The 17,459-nt window shown below is 33.7% G+C and overlaps 2 protein-coding genes across 4 annotated transcripts in view; one reads left to right on the top strand and one right to left on the bottom strand.

Annotated features, from left to right (window-relative positions):
• LOC122710997 (tyrosine-protein phosphatase 10D) overlaps positions 1 to 6,671 on the top strand; it is a 43,038-nt gene extending 36,367 nt beyond the window's left edge. The window contains exons 13-19 of one of the 3 annotated variants that reach the window (XM_043929340.1): positions 1,122 to 1,314; positions 1,818 to 1,986; positions 2,137 to 2,389; positions 2,473 to 2,730; positions 2,879 to 3,263; positions 3,968 to 4,057; positions 5,003 to 6,671. In XM_043929340.1, coding sequence (XP_043785275.1) covers positions 1,122 to 1,314; positions 1,818 to 1,986; positions 2,137 to 2,389; positions 2,473 to 2,730; positions 2,879 to 3,263; positions 3,968 to 4,029 — 1,320 coding nt within the window. In that variant the 3' untranslated portion in view covers positions 4,030 to 4,057; positions 5,003 to 6,671. Of the gene's footprint in view, positions 1 to 1,121; positions 1,315 to 1,817; positions 1,987 to 2,136; positions 2,390 to 2,472; positions 2,731 to 2,878; positions 3,264 to 3,967; positions 4,058 to 4,142; positions 4,948 to 5,002 lie in introns of those variants that run through there. The other 2 variants (XM_043929332.1, XM_043929349.1) reach the window with 2 other exon arrangements.
• Positions 6,672 to 9,331: 2,660 nt separating this feature from the next.
• On the bottom strand, positions 9,332 to 17,014 carry LOC122710592. Its single transcript, XM_043928528.1, has 5 exons — positions 16,976 to 17,014; positions 16,388 to 16,496; positions 14,153 to 14,382; positions 13,633 to 13,871; positions 9,332 to 12,816 (listed from the first exon to the last, which is right to left on the bottom strand). The coding sequence occupies exons 1-5, from the start codon at positions 17,012 to 17,014 to the stop codon at positions 12,624 to 12,626; spliced, it is 810 nt and encodes a 269-aa protein (XP_043784463.1). The 3' UTR covers positions 9,332 to 12,623.
• Between the last annotated feature and the right edge of the window lie 445 nt (positions 17,015 to 17,459).

The raw sequence follows: 17,459 nt of genomic DNA, 5'->3' as shown, positions 1-17,459 counted from the left end.
AACTCGTTTAGTTGCCGGATCACGGACGGGCGAACGGGCTGTCTTAAGACCACGCATAAACAATCGTTTGTATACGTTGCAATTGTCGCGCGTTGCGGTAACCTGCTCCGCGTGGAACAGTCGATCGGTGAACGTGGTCGATTCTGGTCGTCGTTGACGTTAGAGGCCGAATCGTCGTATCATTGTCGTAATGGTGAGACGTGGTGGAAATTAAACGGGCAGCATCCTTCATGATGTATAAAAATATAATGAAATAGTACGAATATGTCGATCGCAGGAGGAAAGGGTATTTTTCTTTTCTTTTCTTTTCTTTTTAAGCAAAGTTTTTCCCTTTTCTTTTGAACCTGTTTTTGTCAATTGGATATGACAGCATGAACGTGTTAGAGGAGTTGATTTTGAAAAGTACGAAATTCTTCACGCAGGTAATAATAATTAATGGGTAAAAATTAGTTTTATATTTAGTGTCTCTCCTTTTTTTTTGTTAATCGTGTTCTTTAATTAATATCGGAGGGAAATGGAAAATAATTAAATGGATTCTAGTCTCTATCTAGAGGAATAATAATCGAAGTTGATTTACCGTGTCCCTGAAAAAAATTTCCTCGAAGAAGAAAATCATAAAATCATGTGCATAAATCAGAACATGAAAGAAGAAGAAGAAGAAGAAGAAAAAGAAAAACAATATGATAATACGCGATATTTATACGCGATTCGATACGCGTGCAAATTGAGAAAATATGTGAAATAAAAAATATTACACGATTACAAAGATAATTGCCGCCCGATATTATTAATTCTTGGAATTATTCTTACTTTGGACGTAACGTAGCCGCAAGTTGCAAAAAAAAAAAAAAAAAAATAATTCGATAATCGCTCGTGGATGTAAAAATATCGATTAACTTAGTAATAATAGAATAATAGAATAAATATAATAGTAATAATAGTAATAGAATAGTAATAATAATAATAATAATAATAATAGAATAATAGAATAATAATAAGAAATACTTATCGCTACTGTCACAAGTGAAAATATATATAATTAAATATAATAAGAATTCTCTTCTTCTATAACAAATTTTAAATCGATAAACAAATTAATTGATCAGTTTAACAACTTTCAGGTGATGGAGCCTTACTATCCTTTCAAAAACGGTTCCGTGGAGGATTTCACGATCGGGAGCGAGAATTGCGACAACAAGATCGGATACTGCAACGGCCCGTTGAAATCTGGATCCACGTACAGAGTAAAAGTTCGCGCGTTCACCGCCCCGGACAAATTCACGGACACGAGTTACAGTTTCCCGATTCAAACAGGTGAGAACGATCGTGCGAAGAGCTGCTTGTGCTCCCGGCAATCGTTTCGACCGATCTTAGCAAATCCTCTTGAATTCTCCTTCTGAAACGGGAACGCGTTCCCCCCTCCTCCGGTTTCGAGCCGATTCTCAAGAGGTTCGTGAGATTTTTTTTTCTTTCTTTTCTTTTTTTTCTTTTTTTTCATTATTTTCCTCGTTCGAAGATTCGCCTTTCCTCCGTTTCGAATGCGCGTTTATTCCAAGCATTCGTTTCGTTTCGCGGTTTAATTGTGGCGTAGGAAGCTTGCTAAATACATGCCTCGTTATTTCGTGTACATGTCTGTCCAAGGATTGCTGCTGGCAGGTAAGATGTGCAGAGATAACCTCTTTACTCAAGAATTTATAATTAGGATGACTGTAAAAGAATCCTAAGTAATTATCTGGCGGAGTAATCGTATTAATATTTAGTAAATTTTTTTTCTTTTTCTTTCTTAATTATTTTTAATATATCTTCTTCCGATGTAGATAAGGACAATACGGCTATCATAGTTGGAGTCACGGTCCCTATAGTACTTTTACTGGCTTTATTGGGTATCGGGTTATTGGTCAGGCGGAGAAGAAGTCAGGGACGGAAGACAACCGAAACGAGGACCACCGATAATTTGTCCCTACCGGACAGCGTGATCGACACCAGGTCTAATATCTATTCTATAATTTAAATAATCTAATTATATAATTTAAATAATTAATTTAATTTATAAATAATTTAATTTAAATATTAATTTGAAAAATTAAATGATTTTTCGATAATAATTCCCCCTCCCCCCTTCTTTTTTTTATTTAGTCGGCCAATCAAGATAGAAGATTTTTCTGAACATTATCGGACCATGTCGGCCGATTCCGACTTCCGTTTCTCGGAGGAGTTCGAAGAGTTGAAACACGTCGGAAGGGATCAACCTTGCACAGCCGCCGATCTACCGTGCAACAGGCCGAAGAATCGTTTCACGAATATTTTACCTTACGATCACAGCAGATTCAAGTTGCAACCCGTGGACGACGAGGAGGGTTCCGATTACATCAACGCCAATTACGTCCCTGTGAGTAACGAAATTTGAATTTCAGGGAGAACGAGAATATTCTTTTCTCTTTCCTTTTATTCGAAACTTCTCTTTTGAATCAGGGGCACAATTCTCCGAGAGAGTTCATCGTCACCCAAGGTCCTTTGCACTCGACGCGTGACGATTTCTGGAGAATGGTCTGGGAAAGCAACAGCAGGGCGATCGTAATGCTGACCAGGTGTATCGAGAAGGGAAGAGAGAAGTGTGACCATTATTGGCCAGTCGACACTCATCCCGTCTATTACGGTGACATATGTGTAACCATATTGAACGAGACGCATTATCCCGATTGGAGCATCACGGAGTTCATGCTGTGCAGAGTGAGTAGGACACGTCTTTATCGACGATCGATCAAGATGTGTATCGCACGTGGAGACGCACTGCCCGCTACAGGCGAATGGACGAATTAACCGTTTCAGAAATAAGTAATCACAATCGCGCAGTTTTCAAAGGCGTTTTCTTCAACAGGGTGACGCGAAACGGGTGATTCAACACTTCCATTTCACAACGTGGCCAGACTTCGGCGTTCCAAATCCCCCTCAAACGTTGGCCAGATTCGTTCGGGCGTTTAGGGAGAGGGTTAGGCCGGATCAGAGGCCGATCGTGGTCCATTGCAGCGCGGGAGTCGGTCGTAGCGGTACGTTCATCACGTTGGACAGAATACTACAACAGATCCTGGTGTCCAAGTACGTGGACATCTTTGGAATAGTGTGGGCGATGAGGAAGGAGCGTGTGTGGATGGTCCAGACTGAGCAACAGTACATTTGCATACACCAATGTCTTTTGGCGGTGTTGGAGGGCCAGGACATGACTGGCCCGCCGCGAGAGATTCACGACAATCAAGGATTCGAAGGTAAGTTTTGAGGTTAGGATATACAATTGTGAGTGATTCGAACCGGATCGTTTATTTACGAAGATAATTAAGCGATTAAACGTAAACGTGAAATTGACTCGAGTGTTATTTGCGACATTTGGACGAACAATGCATTTTCTCTCTCTTTTGTGTGAAGTCGAATTGTATTGTTCGAAACGGAGAACACGTAGTGCATGAATTATTCGATTATTCGAGATTTCCAAAGTTGACACACATTGGAATAATACACATACGTATCTACGTATTATTTCGAAAAATCTAGTCCATCTAATTCTTCACTTTTTTCACTCGGTTAATCGCGGTGTATATACGATAAAATCTTCCAAATTCACGATTCCATATACGATATCGCAATGAAATTAATGAAAAATCACGATACAATGTATTGATCAAATGTATGCACAATAATTTAGTAGTATCTTTCTCTCGGAAAGTAAATTCGAAAGAGGATAATTATTAACAATCGTGTAAATTTAAATTTAGAATAGAAGATAATGATGGTGATGGTGGTGGTGGATGGTGGTAGTAGTGCTATTTGGTATCATAAGATAAAAGTGAAGATGATATATCATCGGTTTTGTGTCACGTGAAAAAAGTGTTGCTTTTTTGGTAAATTTTGGTATCACGTCCGTGCGTAGTTGAATCACATCCCCTCTCCAACCTCGTAATCCCTTTGAATCCAGGCAAGAATCGAAGCTCGGTTGAAAATACAAACAGTCCTGGCGAGGATGAAAAGGAAAGGTGACCCTCGAACTGCGATTCCGGCGTCGATGGTAATTTCGATCCTCGCTTAATATTTTCATTTATTTAACCTATCTTTTTCATTTTTTTTTATTTTTTTATTTTTTTTTATTTTAGATTTCTCTCTTGTATGGAGTATTTTGCATGCGGATAACTAGTAATAGTTTTACCAACGCACGTGGCACGAGTACTAATCGATAGAAAGTAACACGTTTGCTTTGAATGTACAGGCAAAGAAGTAGATTTGTATTGTTTGTTACATGAATATTTATTTCGTTGATATTGAAAGGTAATTTTCTTTTTTTACATAATTTTTCCAGTGAAGAGGAACTTCGTTCTATTGGGTAATAATTTTTTTTATGAATTTTCGTTTTTTTTTTCTTCTTTTTTCTTTCAAATATTTTACATTTTGCAATAAAGGCTTTTCAGTTTTTCACTTTATCTTTTTACCGAGAAAAAGCTAACTGTGAAAAATCGGTTTGCGTAAAAGAAATAAATATAATTTTTACATTTTTCACAAATTTTATTTTTAAATATATTCGTAATCTTTTTTTATAAATATTGATTAGTTTGCATTGAAATGTTGATGTTGTTTTGCATAAATTTCGAACGAAAAAGCATGGATACGAAAATACATTCATCTCTTCACACGTTGCAAAATTTTATTTTGAATTATTTTTTCATCGTTCCAAAAATGTTACAAACAAGCAATTAACAAGCAAAAATAAAAAAAAAATGGGTTGAACTAATCTCTAACAACAGCTATTGCAATACAAAAATCTCTAATTCCTCGCATAACAAAATCATCGTCATTAATTAATTAATCAAAATATCACGCTAATATTCTTTGCATCTAATCGAATAGCTTTCCGATTTGTTTTCGACAACTGGCATGATTTTTTCGTTTAATTTAATTATCTTTCAATTAAGTAAAAATTAATCCATCAATTCTCATCCATCGTTACATATATTTACAGACGACGAAGGAATAGCGGAATCAGGAATGTGATGTTCGAATACCTCGATTCATTCAGGGATCAACGAACACGAGGATGCTTTAGAGATATTTTGAGAAGAGGTGCGGTGCACCGTGAAAAAAAAAATATATATATATATATAGTATTACTACATGCGTGGCATGTTATCGAAAATGAAGAAAAACCGAGGGAAATGGAAGAAATTCGTTGTATATTCACGAGATATACCAGAAGTGCTTCTAAAAAAGAGACGAGAACCTAGCTTAGCTTCGTTCGAAGTGATTTACGTCTTTTTTTAGTTTTCTTGCAAGAGGAACAACAACAACAACAACAACAACAGTCAAGACTATTGCATCTTCTCACAAAACGTTTCGTGTACGTGGTAGTAAACGAAATATGAATGTGCTCCAAGTCGATGATGGCGATAATGGCGTATATTATATACATACATATACATATACCGTCGACAATAATCGCTTCTTCGCGTTCGAACTTTCACCGCGAGAATGTGAATGATATGAGTGAAAAAGAAAGTACCGTTCGACGATCGATGCCTCGACGAATGATCGTCGAACAGGTATCGATCGATCGATAAAGAAGATTATTCCTTTCTACGATGGTTTCGACGATGCATTTCATCATCTCATCCGATCGGGTTCGTCTTCCGGGGAAACGGAAGCGGAGGGAGTCGTCCCCGATGGAAAGGGGGAAATACGAACACGAACACGCACGAGCAGATTCTGACGATTCCTACGAGCGGAATGATGAAATTTTGCGGGGTATTCGAGGGATTCGAGATTATTATATTTCTAGGGAATTCGATTGAGAGGAGGAGGCATAGGAAGCGAGTTTGCTTGCGAAAACGAGTCGTTTCGCTCGAATTTGTGCGGGATTTGTGTATAGACTGTAAGAAAGAGGAATTATTTTTTTTTTTTCGCGACGAAACTGCTTCTACTGTATTCGGGAGAATGTAATGTAAAGTTGGAAACGAATGGAAACGAATTCATGTGATTTTCATTTGCGACGAGTGGCTGTTAAATGGGAGAACATGAGAGATGAGCGTGTAGCATCGTAAACGATTTCTCCTCGCCTCTGTTCTTTTCTGTAAATAATAATGTAAATCGATGATACTAAATGTTCCCGAAACGACGAGGCGGTTTTTCAGATCGGATCACGGGAGAATCGTCGAAATTCCGGGATCGAGGAGTGTCTCCGCCTCGATTTTCTTTTCTTTTCTTTTCTTTTTTTCTTTTCTTTTTCTTTTTTTCTTTTACGAAAAAAGGCGACGATTTTTAGGTACCTATCGTGATGTAGATAAATCTCCAAGTTGCATATCTTAAGGATTGTAAGATGCGTATCCCGCGTTGGGTTGCCACGTTGCGATCGAGATCTTTGAATTGAATTTGAAAAATCAATTTCTCTCTTTCTCTTTTTCTTTTCTTTTCTTTTTCTTTTTAAATAACGTAACGAACATCGTTTCTCTTCTCGCCTAGTTTTTTTCTTTCTTTCTTTTTATCATTCACGGATACAATTTATTAGAAAAATCGTATTCAAAATCGTGAGTGGCAACCATCCGTCCAAGGGGATGTAGTAGAGACGCCGATTAAAAACACTGCCTAGAATGAAAAAAAAAAAAAAAAAAAAAAAAGAAAAAAAAACAAACGGGGAATACGAAATAGGAAACGAGAGAAGAATGGATTTCCTCCTTTTTTTTTCATGATAGGAAGAGAATTAAGAAAAATAAATAAATAAATAAATAAAAGTAAAAAAAAAAAAAAAAAAAATTTAACATGTCAGTGGGAACAAGAAACTCGCATCTTCGTAGAAGTCATATCACTCTTTTCACGAGAATCACTCGACGATCCGTATAATAATACATAATATTTACTCATCGACAGTTCGATTTCTTCGAAATCGACGCTCTTCGAGATCGTTAATCATAGATCGTAGATCGTTCGTATCTTTTGACATCGTTCATCGACGCGTTTCGTGTGTCGTTTCGTATCGTTTGACCGATCGTTATGGGATTTATTTCTCTCTCTCTCTCTTCCTCTCTCTCTCTTTCTCTCTCTCTCAAAAAAAAAACAAAAGAAAGAAAAAGATGAATCAACGAACCGGTGAACGAGCCTTCGACGCGACGGACCAAAACTGTTTGCATTCGATTCGAACGATGATCGATGATTAATAGGATTACAATTTAGACAGGAATATCTAATAAAGTGGAGGATATAAGTGGAGGGAAGAAACGATCGAATCTCCAAGCGATTGAAAAAAAAAAAAAACGAAATTGGACGAAAATCGTTGGAACGACTACGATTATTACGACGACCACCACGACGTTCCGTTTTAGAACGGAAACGGAAGTATCCGATCGTCACTCCTCCTGTACTTAGAGGTCAGAAGATTTGCTCGATGCTACAAAAAAAAAAAAAAAAAATCTGTGTACTTAATTTTCTATATTTTACCATATTTGAGGTAATGCTGTCAGGGGTGGGTGAGGGGGAGGGAGGGGATGGGGGATTTTTACGCGTTTGAGAGTCGCGTAAAAATTCGGATTATTCTCGAATCAGGGTAAAAAAAAAATTGATTCTCTCGAGTATGGGGGGAGGGAGGGGAGAATCGTGTTTTTCTGGGAATTTCAAATTCACTGCCCACGTGTATTTTTGGAGAAACGTTTTTTAATATTCGCTATTAAATGATCGCGCGTGAATACGATTCGTGAATATTACATCTTGTATCAGAGGCGAATATGTCCGGTCGACTCGAACATTTTTATCGATATCGTGTTATATCGATTATGGATCCGTGGATCGATCGATTCGATCATCGTTATCGTCAGATGATACGAGGCGAGAGATTGATAAATGATGATATCATGGGGTGACTGATTATTGGTAACACGAATTATTTGATTGCCGATCAAATAATTATATTACAACGCGCATACAGTGATAATAACTCGTGGTCGATAGTAGATGATGGGAAGAAGAATACCATCAATTCTGATAGATTCGAGCGAGGATTAAAAACCATTTATGATAATTACATTTTTTTTTTTTTTTTCTAAAAATTCTCTTCTTCTCGAGTCACTTCGCTTGACTTTATAACAAGATAAAAAGGGGTTGACTGATAATCATCATCGACGAGATATTTTTGTAAACGAAATTCGCATTATCGAAATATCGACTTAAAGAGAGGGGAAAAGAAAAAAAAAAAGAATTGCCAATCGACTGCCAAACGCAATAGAGAGTATTAATAAAGCTATAAGGTTTTTACGATTAATTACGATTAAATCCTCATACCGAGGGTTTGTTTCCTTTCCAGATAGAAATTGTTCCAAATAAGAGATAAGATTTCTTAGATGTATAATTGTATATAATTGTATATGAGAGAAGGATAAGGCGTAATAGACGAGTCGATAAAGGAAAAGATCGACCGGACAAGTTGCAGTTTCCAATCCATCGAATTTCTTTGCTATAATATCTATTGCTGTACTACATGCTGTCGCGAACATTGTATTATCATTATTATAATCATTGATGTTTCTCGTGTAAATGGATAATTGTCACACCCGGGTCGTTCGAGTTTCGTTGTATGGGAAATGCACGCGTTCTTGTTCTCTTCCTTCTCTGAAATTTAAATGAAATTACAGATCAGTTTTTCATTCGGATTTCCATATTCTGGAAATGTGTAAACGCGTAGGTGGATATATATATATATATATGTCCACGATCAGGAGTTAACATCCCGTTTAGTTTATTTAGTTTCGTTCTGTTCCTCCTCTTTCTTCCAAAAAAATAATTTCGTGTCTTTCAGATGATTGTGACGCACGTTTTATGTTTTTTCGTGATTTTTTTTTTCTTTTTTTTTTTTTTTTAATAGAAAAAGTATTTGGACACTTTTACAGTCGATTGTAACGATATCGATGTACGATTTTTTATACTTGTTTATTTTTCAATCGAATTTCTCGTATTGAAAATAATTTCTTATATTTTTATAAACTAACTTTGTTAAGTTTCGAAAACGCAGTTCTCGTTTTTTCCTTTATAATATTTTTCGTCTTCTCGTTTTAGAGCTTGTTCAAGTTTCACACGAATTTCAAAATTTCAATCAATATACTATAATTATTGCATTATACTATCCTAAATCATTAACGCGACTCTAAATAGTTTCATGCACACAAAAGATCAATAATAAATTAATGTGATAAATAACTAAATAAATAAAGGGAGATAATTTTTGCAATCTCATTAATGTTCAATTTCCATGATAATGTTCCATTGAAACGTGTAATTAAAAGATCGACAGTTTTTAAATTATTTGTACATAATAATAATAATAATAATAATAATAATAATAATAATAATAATAATAATAATAACAATAAATAATTATCGAATTTATTTAAGAAATGATCCTATATATTTTCTAATCAAATTATTATCGCGTGCGTAATTCCTCCATTAAAGTGACGTTGTAATGCTTGTAAAAAAAAAAAAAAAGAAAAAAGAAAAAAAAAGAAAAAAAAGAACACGTTAACCACGGTTGATCACCAATTAATAAAAATCCCAAGAAATAAATGTCGCTTTCATCGAATCAGATTCACCAGATTCATCGTGAATCGCGTCAAACACCCGCTCGGATTGTCATATTTACGAGTGTAACGCCACAAGTAATGGAAAATTTTCGATCATCGTCTGTGTAAGTGTGTGCTTCTGTATACATATGCCACGATCATATCATAACGTAATTGTAAAAAAAAAAAAAAAANAATTGAAAAAAAAAAAAAAAAGAAAAGAAAAAAAAAGGAAAAAAAGATCTGTATAATATGATCTGAATTACTCTATGTTAAGGCATTCAATGTTCATTGCAGCTTTTCATACGTAAGAAAGGGAATAAAAATTGCGGAATTTAGATTGTCGGATAAATTTTGCCAAATTTTCTCGATCGATTGAGAAAACGATGGCTAATGGTGGTGAAAGTGTAGTGTGAAAGAATGAAAGAGATTTCTTTGAATCGGATCTCTTTTCGAAAAAGGGCAAAATTTATTGTGCACAATTTAAGAAAAATAATAAGATTCTTTTTCTTTTATTTTTTTTTTTTTTTTTAGAACAAACACGGTCGAATATCTCGAACTCGAATTATTTCCAAAATGAATTTAAAACCTTCTGAAAAATGCAAAGACGTGTGAGTAAGTCATCGCATCAAATGGATTGAAGTGAATTGGAATCTCATTTGCACTGTGCTCGATTTTAACGTACGCAACATAAGTTCGATGAAAATGTTAAATTTATTTTGACATTTGATAAATATTCGGAGAAATTCATTTATTACAATACATATATATATATATGTATTAAAAAAAATCGAGCACGAAGATATACGATGCGAAAATTGCGTTGTCATTAGTGTAATGAATGCGTTATTCTGTGATAAATCAATATTGTTGGAACGAGTATGGGAAATTAAAGAGATCGGATGAGGTACAATCAAATGGATGATTAATAGTAAAGTTTTTTCGATATCGAGTATGGGTTCGTGCCAATTACTATTTTTTCCTTTCTTTTTTTTTTCTTTTTTTTTTTTTTACTGGATCACTTGGTAATAACAATGTGAAATAAAAAAAAAAAAAAAGAAAAGAAAAAAAGAAATCATCACAGGAACAATTGTACGATAAATCGAACGATCGAACGATCGTTGAAACACCTATGAATCCCGGGCGCATTGTCGCCCGGTTCGATGTAAATAGTAATAGATGATGGTCGAGGATGGAGAAAGATATGTACGTTTATATTTTTTAAACGGCGCGCACAAATCGTTAAACACTGGTGTTAATCGATAGATGGGGATGTGCTTGACGTCTTCGATATTTAACTGGGTAATACCATCTTGTTAACAAATTCCGACAACAACGATTTATTTCACTTCAGAAACGATTCCTTTCCTTCAGATTTATTAGATCGGAATAGAACGAATAGATAAAGAGAACGAAGAAAAGAAAAAAGAAAAAAAATAAATGAAATATCGTTCTTGAGTGAATCATATCTTCGTTTATCTTCGAAGGTAATGTACCGATGCGTATTTTATCACGATGCGTATTTTTATAAATATTATAAATATTATTATCTAAATCTATTTAATAAGGAGAAAGAGGGAGGAAAAATTGGACCGAAGGAAGGATTGGATCAAAACGGTTATATTTTATTCGTTGTGCGTGTAAAATTTTTTGTTTAATTGTGTGCAGAAATATTTAAATATTTCAAGTTTCGCAGGTTTTGATCGAGCATGTACCGAGCTAGTATATATATATATATATACATATATGTATATATACATATATGTATATTTCCACGACGAGCAATAACGCTGAGATTTGCGTGCGCGAAAAGAGAAATCATGTATGCCGTGTGTAAGTCTACTGTTTTCATCTCTCTTTTTTTTCTTCTTTTGTAAATATGCAATTTTTTTTCTCTTTTTTTTTTACCCAGCTGTCAAAACAGCCAGAATCATTTGGAATGATTTTGCGAATCATCATTCGACTGAATCGTTCGTTAAAATTCGTAAAATCATCCCAATTTGATACTTTTGTCGTAATGCTATCATAAAGAGCGTAATTAATGTAAGCGGAGAAAAGAAAAAAATTGTACAGCACGTGCAAAGTGCACGAAGGGACACGGGTTGTCTCGTCGAAAATAAAAAAAAAAAAAAAAAAAAAAAAAAAGAAAGAAAGACGAAATATACATACGTAATAAACATGGTTCTTCCAAGTAAAAAAAAAAAAACATCATCCTTTTCATGCATTTCTTTATTTTCGATCGAGGAAACTCCAATGCAAAAACGAGTTCGTTTTATTTTATTAATTTTTATTAAATTATATTAAAATAATATTATTAATAATAATTATTAATAATGATCGTTTCGTCGATAAAATATGCGTAAAATATTTTCAAAGAAATTTTGAAAGGAAATTATCGTATTTTCGAAATATCGTTATATAACTAAATGAAAGTATCGATTTAGAGACATGGATTCGTCGTGAAATAATGTAAATTTTACGCGAAATTGTTATTGTTTTTCTTTTAGTGTATATAGACAATACATACGTTGAAACGTATCGAATTGAAACTTTTTTTTTTTTTTTTTTTTAAATTTGTTCTCAACGTTGGACGTATTTCGATACCGCAATATACCAATATCGCACGTGAGATTGATACGATTTCCACGCGTCATTTCTACGAAATTATTCTACACGTATGCGCGCTCCGTTTCTTTCTTTTTTTTTTTTTTTCTTTTTCAATACATTGGATACCTCTTCTTTTCGTTATTTATTTTATTTATATCTGGAAAAAGAGAAGAAATTTTATCACGAGAGCGGTTGAATCGGTTCGAAGATATTCGAATAATTAAATACAATATTATAATAAAATACAAATGTTATATTTGTTGCACGTTAAATGGCCAATATCATAAAATCATTCAAAACTTATTGAATTATTGGAAAAAGTTGAATTTGAATTTTAAAAATTAACCATTTTATCCGCAATGATGTGTGATTTTTATAATCAGACAGTTTATTATTTTTAATTTTATTACAAAATCGCTATTTTGGAGGTTAATCGGCTTAAATCGAATATTCGAAAGTGGAATATTTCTGGGGCGATCCCGCAGCCTGTGTCTGAGGCGATGAAGCGGAAGTTGACGAAGGTACATTGTTAGTCGTTCTTGTATTCAATGGCGCCTTTGGAGGTAACGAATTTTTGTTGCGCATCTTCAGATTTGGTTCGAGTGTGGCGTTACCACTGTGTGGACGACCTAAATATTAAAATATTAAAATCAAAATAACGAATAGGTAATAAAATAAAAATCCATTTCGTACGATTGTTATCTACAGTTGGTAAAGAGAATAATGGATCAATTTGAATTTAAATAAAATTGAACGGGACAAAATTTTAATGGAGAAATAATATATAATAGTTTCATATTCATCAGCTTTTCATTAATGTACATATTTTTATTAACGTATATATTTCTATCGTGAAAATTAAATAATAATAATATATAGTTCTTGAAACGAGATCAGTTTGCTTGTTATCCTTTGAGCAACGTATTTTACTTTGATATGATAAACAAAAGGAATTTCTTTTTTTTTTTTTACTCGTATATATAATAAATGAAGCGGAAGAACAATTTTCGAAAAATTATCAAATACAAAAATGAATATTTTTAAAGGGATTTGCTATTTATGCAGAATATATTTTACAATTTTTTATAGAAAAGAGTATCCATTTCTAGAAAATTTAATATCGTATCGTTCGATATTTCTTTTTAAAAATAATATGGAAAAAATTAAACATAATGGATATTAAGAATATCAAATTTTCATCCACTTTGACTAGAGAATAGCAATTTCTATTCCATTTTTTCCTTTTTTCTTTTTTTCGTACTAATTTCATTATTTTTTAATCTAACTAATAATTATAGAAATCATTCTCCTTTCGTGTAAATAACGTGAAAATTTGTTCGAAAGTATTTATTAGAAGGAAGAGAAGTGTGAAGTGTTAAAACTGTTTGCAATCCTTTTCTTTCTTTCTTTCTTTCTTTCTTTTTTTTTTTTTTTTTTTTACTTTCCTCTTAACTGACTCAGCATTCTGGAGAAAATCCCCGGTGAGTTTTCTTCGGGCTTTTTGTCTTCGTTATTCTCGTGATTAGGATTCCGACGCAGAATGCGACTCAACGACCCTGCTCGAGGGTGAAATATTTTTTTAGACGTGCCGTCTTTATCCACAAGCTTCAGCATCCTTCCCAAAGAATTGCTCTTCTCTTTTTTCGATGTCTCCTCGCTAGAGCATTCTATAGATTTAATTGGATTCTGGACGAAACAAAGACATTTTCAATATTAATTTCCTATTTCCAAGGATCCAATCACGAACGAGTTAATGCCACAAAGAATCATCAATATTTTTTAAAGATTAAAAAGAAGATTATTAGATGAATGAACGCGAATGAACATCGCATATGATTTTAAAATAAAAATTTTCGAGAGAAGTGTAGTAATTCGATCGTCGTATAAGTCATCGAAAAAAAAAAAAAAAAAAAAAAGTATGGAAAAAAGATGGGAAGGGAATACATCTCAGTCAGAGAAATTTATACACGCATATTTTTGACAAGATAGAAATTGCTCACCGTATCGTTGTTGACATGGGGTGATTTATCCGTGACAGGTGTCTGAGAACGTTGCTTAAACATTTTCCCCATTCTATTAAGCGTGGCAGTCTTCAATTTTCTGGCATCCTGTCTGACAGTTTCAGCCCTCGAGAGTCTTTGAGTCAACTGCTCGGGCCTATCTTTTTTCTTCGAAACATCTTCATCCTCGTCTGTGCCTAAGATAAACGAATCCGATTGTTAAGGTTGATTTTTTTTTTTCTCCCCCCCTCCGTAATACGTTACCATTCTCTCGATCCTTGATGGGCCGATTTAAATTTAAATTGAAATTTTCTCGGGTAATATTTCTTTTAAAGGGAAGAAGAAATGGAAAGTGCGTGTACGTGTGTATATTTTACATAATTTTTCTTTCTTTCACATCTCTCTAACATCTCGTTTCTAATAATAATCCAAAGATTTTTTCAAATTACGAATATTAAAAATTAAAAATTCACTTGCTCCCGAATTTATATTTTATTCCTGACTATATCTGACTTACAGTTTAACACCAACTGTTAAGATCGATATACCCAATGTATTTTTATAATTATCATTTTTCGATCTAGGATCACAAGAAGAATGAAACAATATATATATTTGTTCAATGTTAGAATTTTTCAATACCAATCTTCCTTTACTTCTTAATAATATTGGACACGAATCAATCAGATTATATTTCTGAGATTCCTACTCTCTATTTATCTGTCTGTCCATTTTCCAAAAAAATTCGAAACGATATTTAAACGTATTTATTTCCAAAAATATTTGAGCTAGCAAACTCTCCCTCGCGAAAATCCTATCACGTTGACCGATCCATCTTCTCGAAAATCCCTGACCTAATCTTCTTCATCCCGAAGCGAAATCTGCTTTCCCTTCTTTTTACAGTTCGTAAAGAACTGGTTTACTTTAGTTAGCCTCCGGTTTCGAGAGACACAGAGAGAGAGAGAGAGAGAGAGAGAGAGAGAGAGAGAGAGAGAGAGAGGTGAAAAATAAGGCAACAGGATGGGATTTCTTCCGAGTATGATCATCAATTTGTGGACACACAATGTTTCCTTTGCGACTCCTTTTTCACGAACGTTCGACATCCTCGTGGTTTATGACGCGGCCGTTCTTTATGGCGAAACGACTTGGATAGGAGGAACGACTTTTGGATATAACGACTTTCGATTTATTACGAATGACTGATTTATATATATAAGGACACTTATCGTGCCTAATTGGCTCTTTTTCAGAAATAACGATGCTTTTCCTTCCTATTAGAAAAGTTTCTACATTGTTCCTCCCCTCTCCTCCCTCCCCTATTAACGAACAATTTCGCTCCCTCTTTTTGCATTCTTGCCAAACGTTCTTTTTTTTTCATTCACCATTTTGTTTCCTCGTCGATGATTCAATTCCTTCTGTTGTTTTTCACGCATTGCTGTTAAATTTCAAGCTTTTCATTTAAAAGGTTGAAAAGATTGCGCAATGACAAAGGAATCCCCACCGGACAAAGGGAAAACATCAATTTTTTTTCGTTAATTCCTTTTTTTAGTACGAGTTCTTTTTGACAATTAGAATTTTCGAAGGTTCGAAGCGAGAATTTACAACGCGAGAATTACAATTTACAGAATTACAATTACAACAATTGACGGATTTATCAATTTTTTTTTTTTTTTTTTCTTTTTTTTTTTATAGAATAAATTGAAATGCAAATTGAAACTCGCTCACTTTCGCGATCTTTCTTGATTACTTTTGCAGCTTTCATTAAAGGTAAATTGACCGATGAGTGCTCGACAGGATTCAACAAGAATTAAAAATGTGTCGGTGTAATAAAGTTTGGTAATTATTAAAAATTTAATATACCATCGAATTAAGGAGATAAAAACTTGCAGAAAGGTGTTAGTAAATAGTGGCTAAAAAATTAAAATATGCGGCAATATTATTTATAATTATAAAAAAGATATTAAAGAAAGATTTTCATTTGCAAGTTCTTAACTCTTCTTAATTCCTCAAATACAATCTTTGCCATAAAATTTATAGTAATTTCTCCATAATGAAATTTCCTTTAATTACACAAAGATCTTAATTATCGTTTCCTCCCTTTAATCTTTTTCTCAAAGCCAGATGTAATATTATTTTCGCGGTAAACAGCAATTAATCGGAGATAAAAATATTTTTGTCCGAGTGAATTAGTTGTTCACTTACTTGTAGCCCGCAATGTAATCGACTGTGAATCTCTAATTACTTCCTGTTGCGTGGAAATACGGCTCGTCGAATTGTGAGATTCATCGAAACGAGTTGCTTCTGTTGCAGCCTGTTAAATTGAACTTTTGTTATATTTTCGCAATTTTATTTCTTATAGCATAAATTTTTCTTTTTCTTTTCTTTTTTTTTTTTTTCTTTTTTTAACATGGAGAGTATCGTGGTATGCGTTATTTTTAACGCATTAAATGTATTCTCCTTGCATTTTTTAAATTATCGATTTTTTTATAATCACGAAAAATCATAGAAATCATTCATCGATATATTATAAAGTTATATAGATGTTTTGATAATTTTTATCGAAATGAAACGTTCCCAAAATATATGATAAATTGTTTACGATTATTAATGCAGAAATTTTTTTTTCATTAAAAATAAATAGAAAAATATTTCGTCTGATATTTTAATTAATAATATCGGAGATGCAAATTGATGTAAATTCCAGAACTTTCAGTTTGTAATTATCGTTATGCAACGAGAATATCGAAAAGCAATAATTTTATTATTAGAAATTAAAGCGTAGCGACTTACTAATTTCTGTGGTTTCTCTTTGTGTGGACTGTCGTTCATTCTTTTAGATGATTAAACAGGATTGGTAAAATCTTTGCTTTTGTTTGATCTTCTTTCAGTTGCTTCTCCCTTCAACTGCTTTACTACTGTTTAAAAGAACGATAAATACGTAATTCGATTTTCAAGAAGAAAAGAAAAAAGAAAGGGGAAAAAATACGAAGAAAAAATATTCCGATTTTTTCGTGGAATATCTTTCGCCTCTCTCTTTCGATTCGAAGGAAGCCGATAAAATTACAAAATCATCGTTGCAACGGACAAACGGATGTTTCGTCGCACCGATCATTTATCTCCACGAAACTTTAAAATTCCCAGCGAAACAAAGTTTAAATCTGTGGAAAGTGTCATGCGTTTGGCGGGGATGGGAAAAGGGAAAAAATTGGGGATAAAAATTCCCCGTTTCCCCCTTTTTTTTTTAACAGAAAAAATTCGTGGACGAGAGTTGAAT

The sequence above is a fragment of the Apis laboriosa genome, unplaced genomic scaffold (genome assembly GCF_014066325.1).
Source record: "Apis laboriosa isolate Shangri-la unplaced genomic scaffold, ASM1406632v1 scaffold10_cov145, whole genome shotgun sequence".
NCBI classification, from domain to species: Eukaryota; Metazoa; Arthropoda; class Insecta; order Hymenoptera; family Apidae; genus Apis; species Apis laboriosa.
The sequence above is the reverse complement of the archived record's forward strand: the minus strand, read 5'-3'. Positions and strand labels throughout refer to the sequence as shown.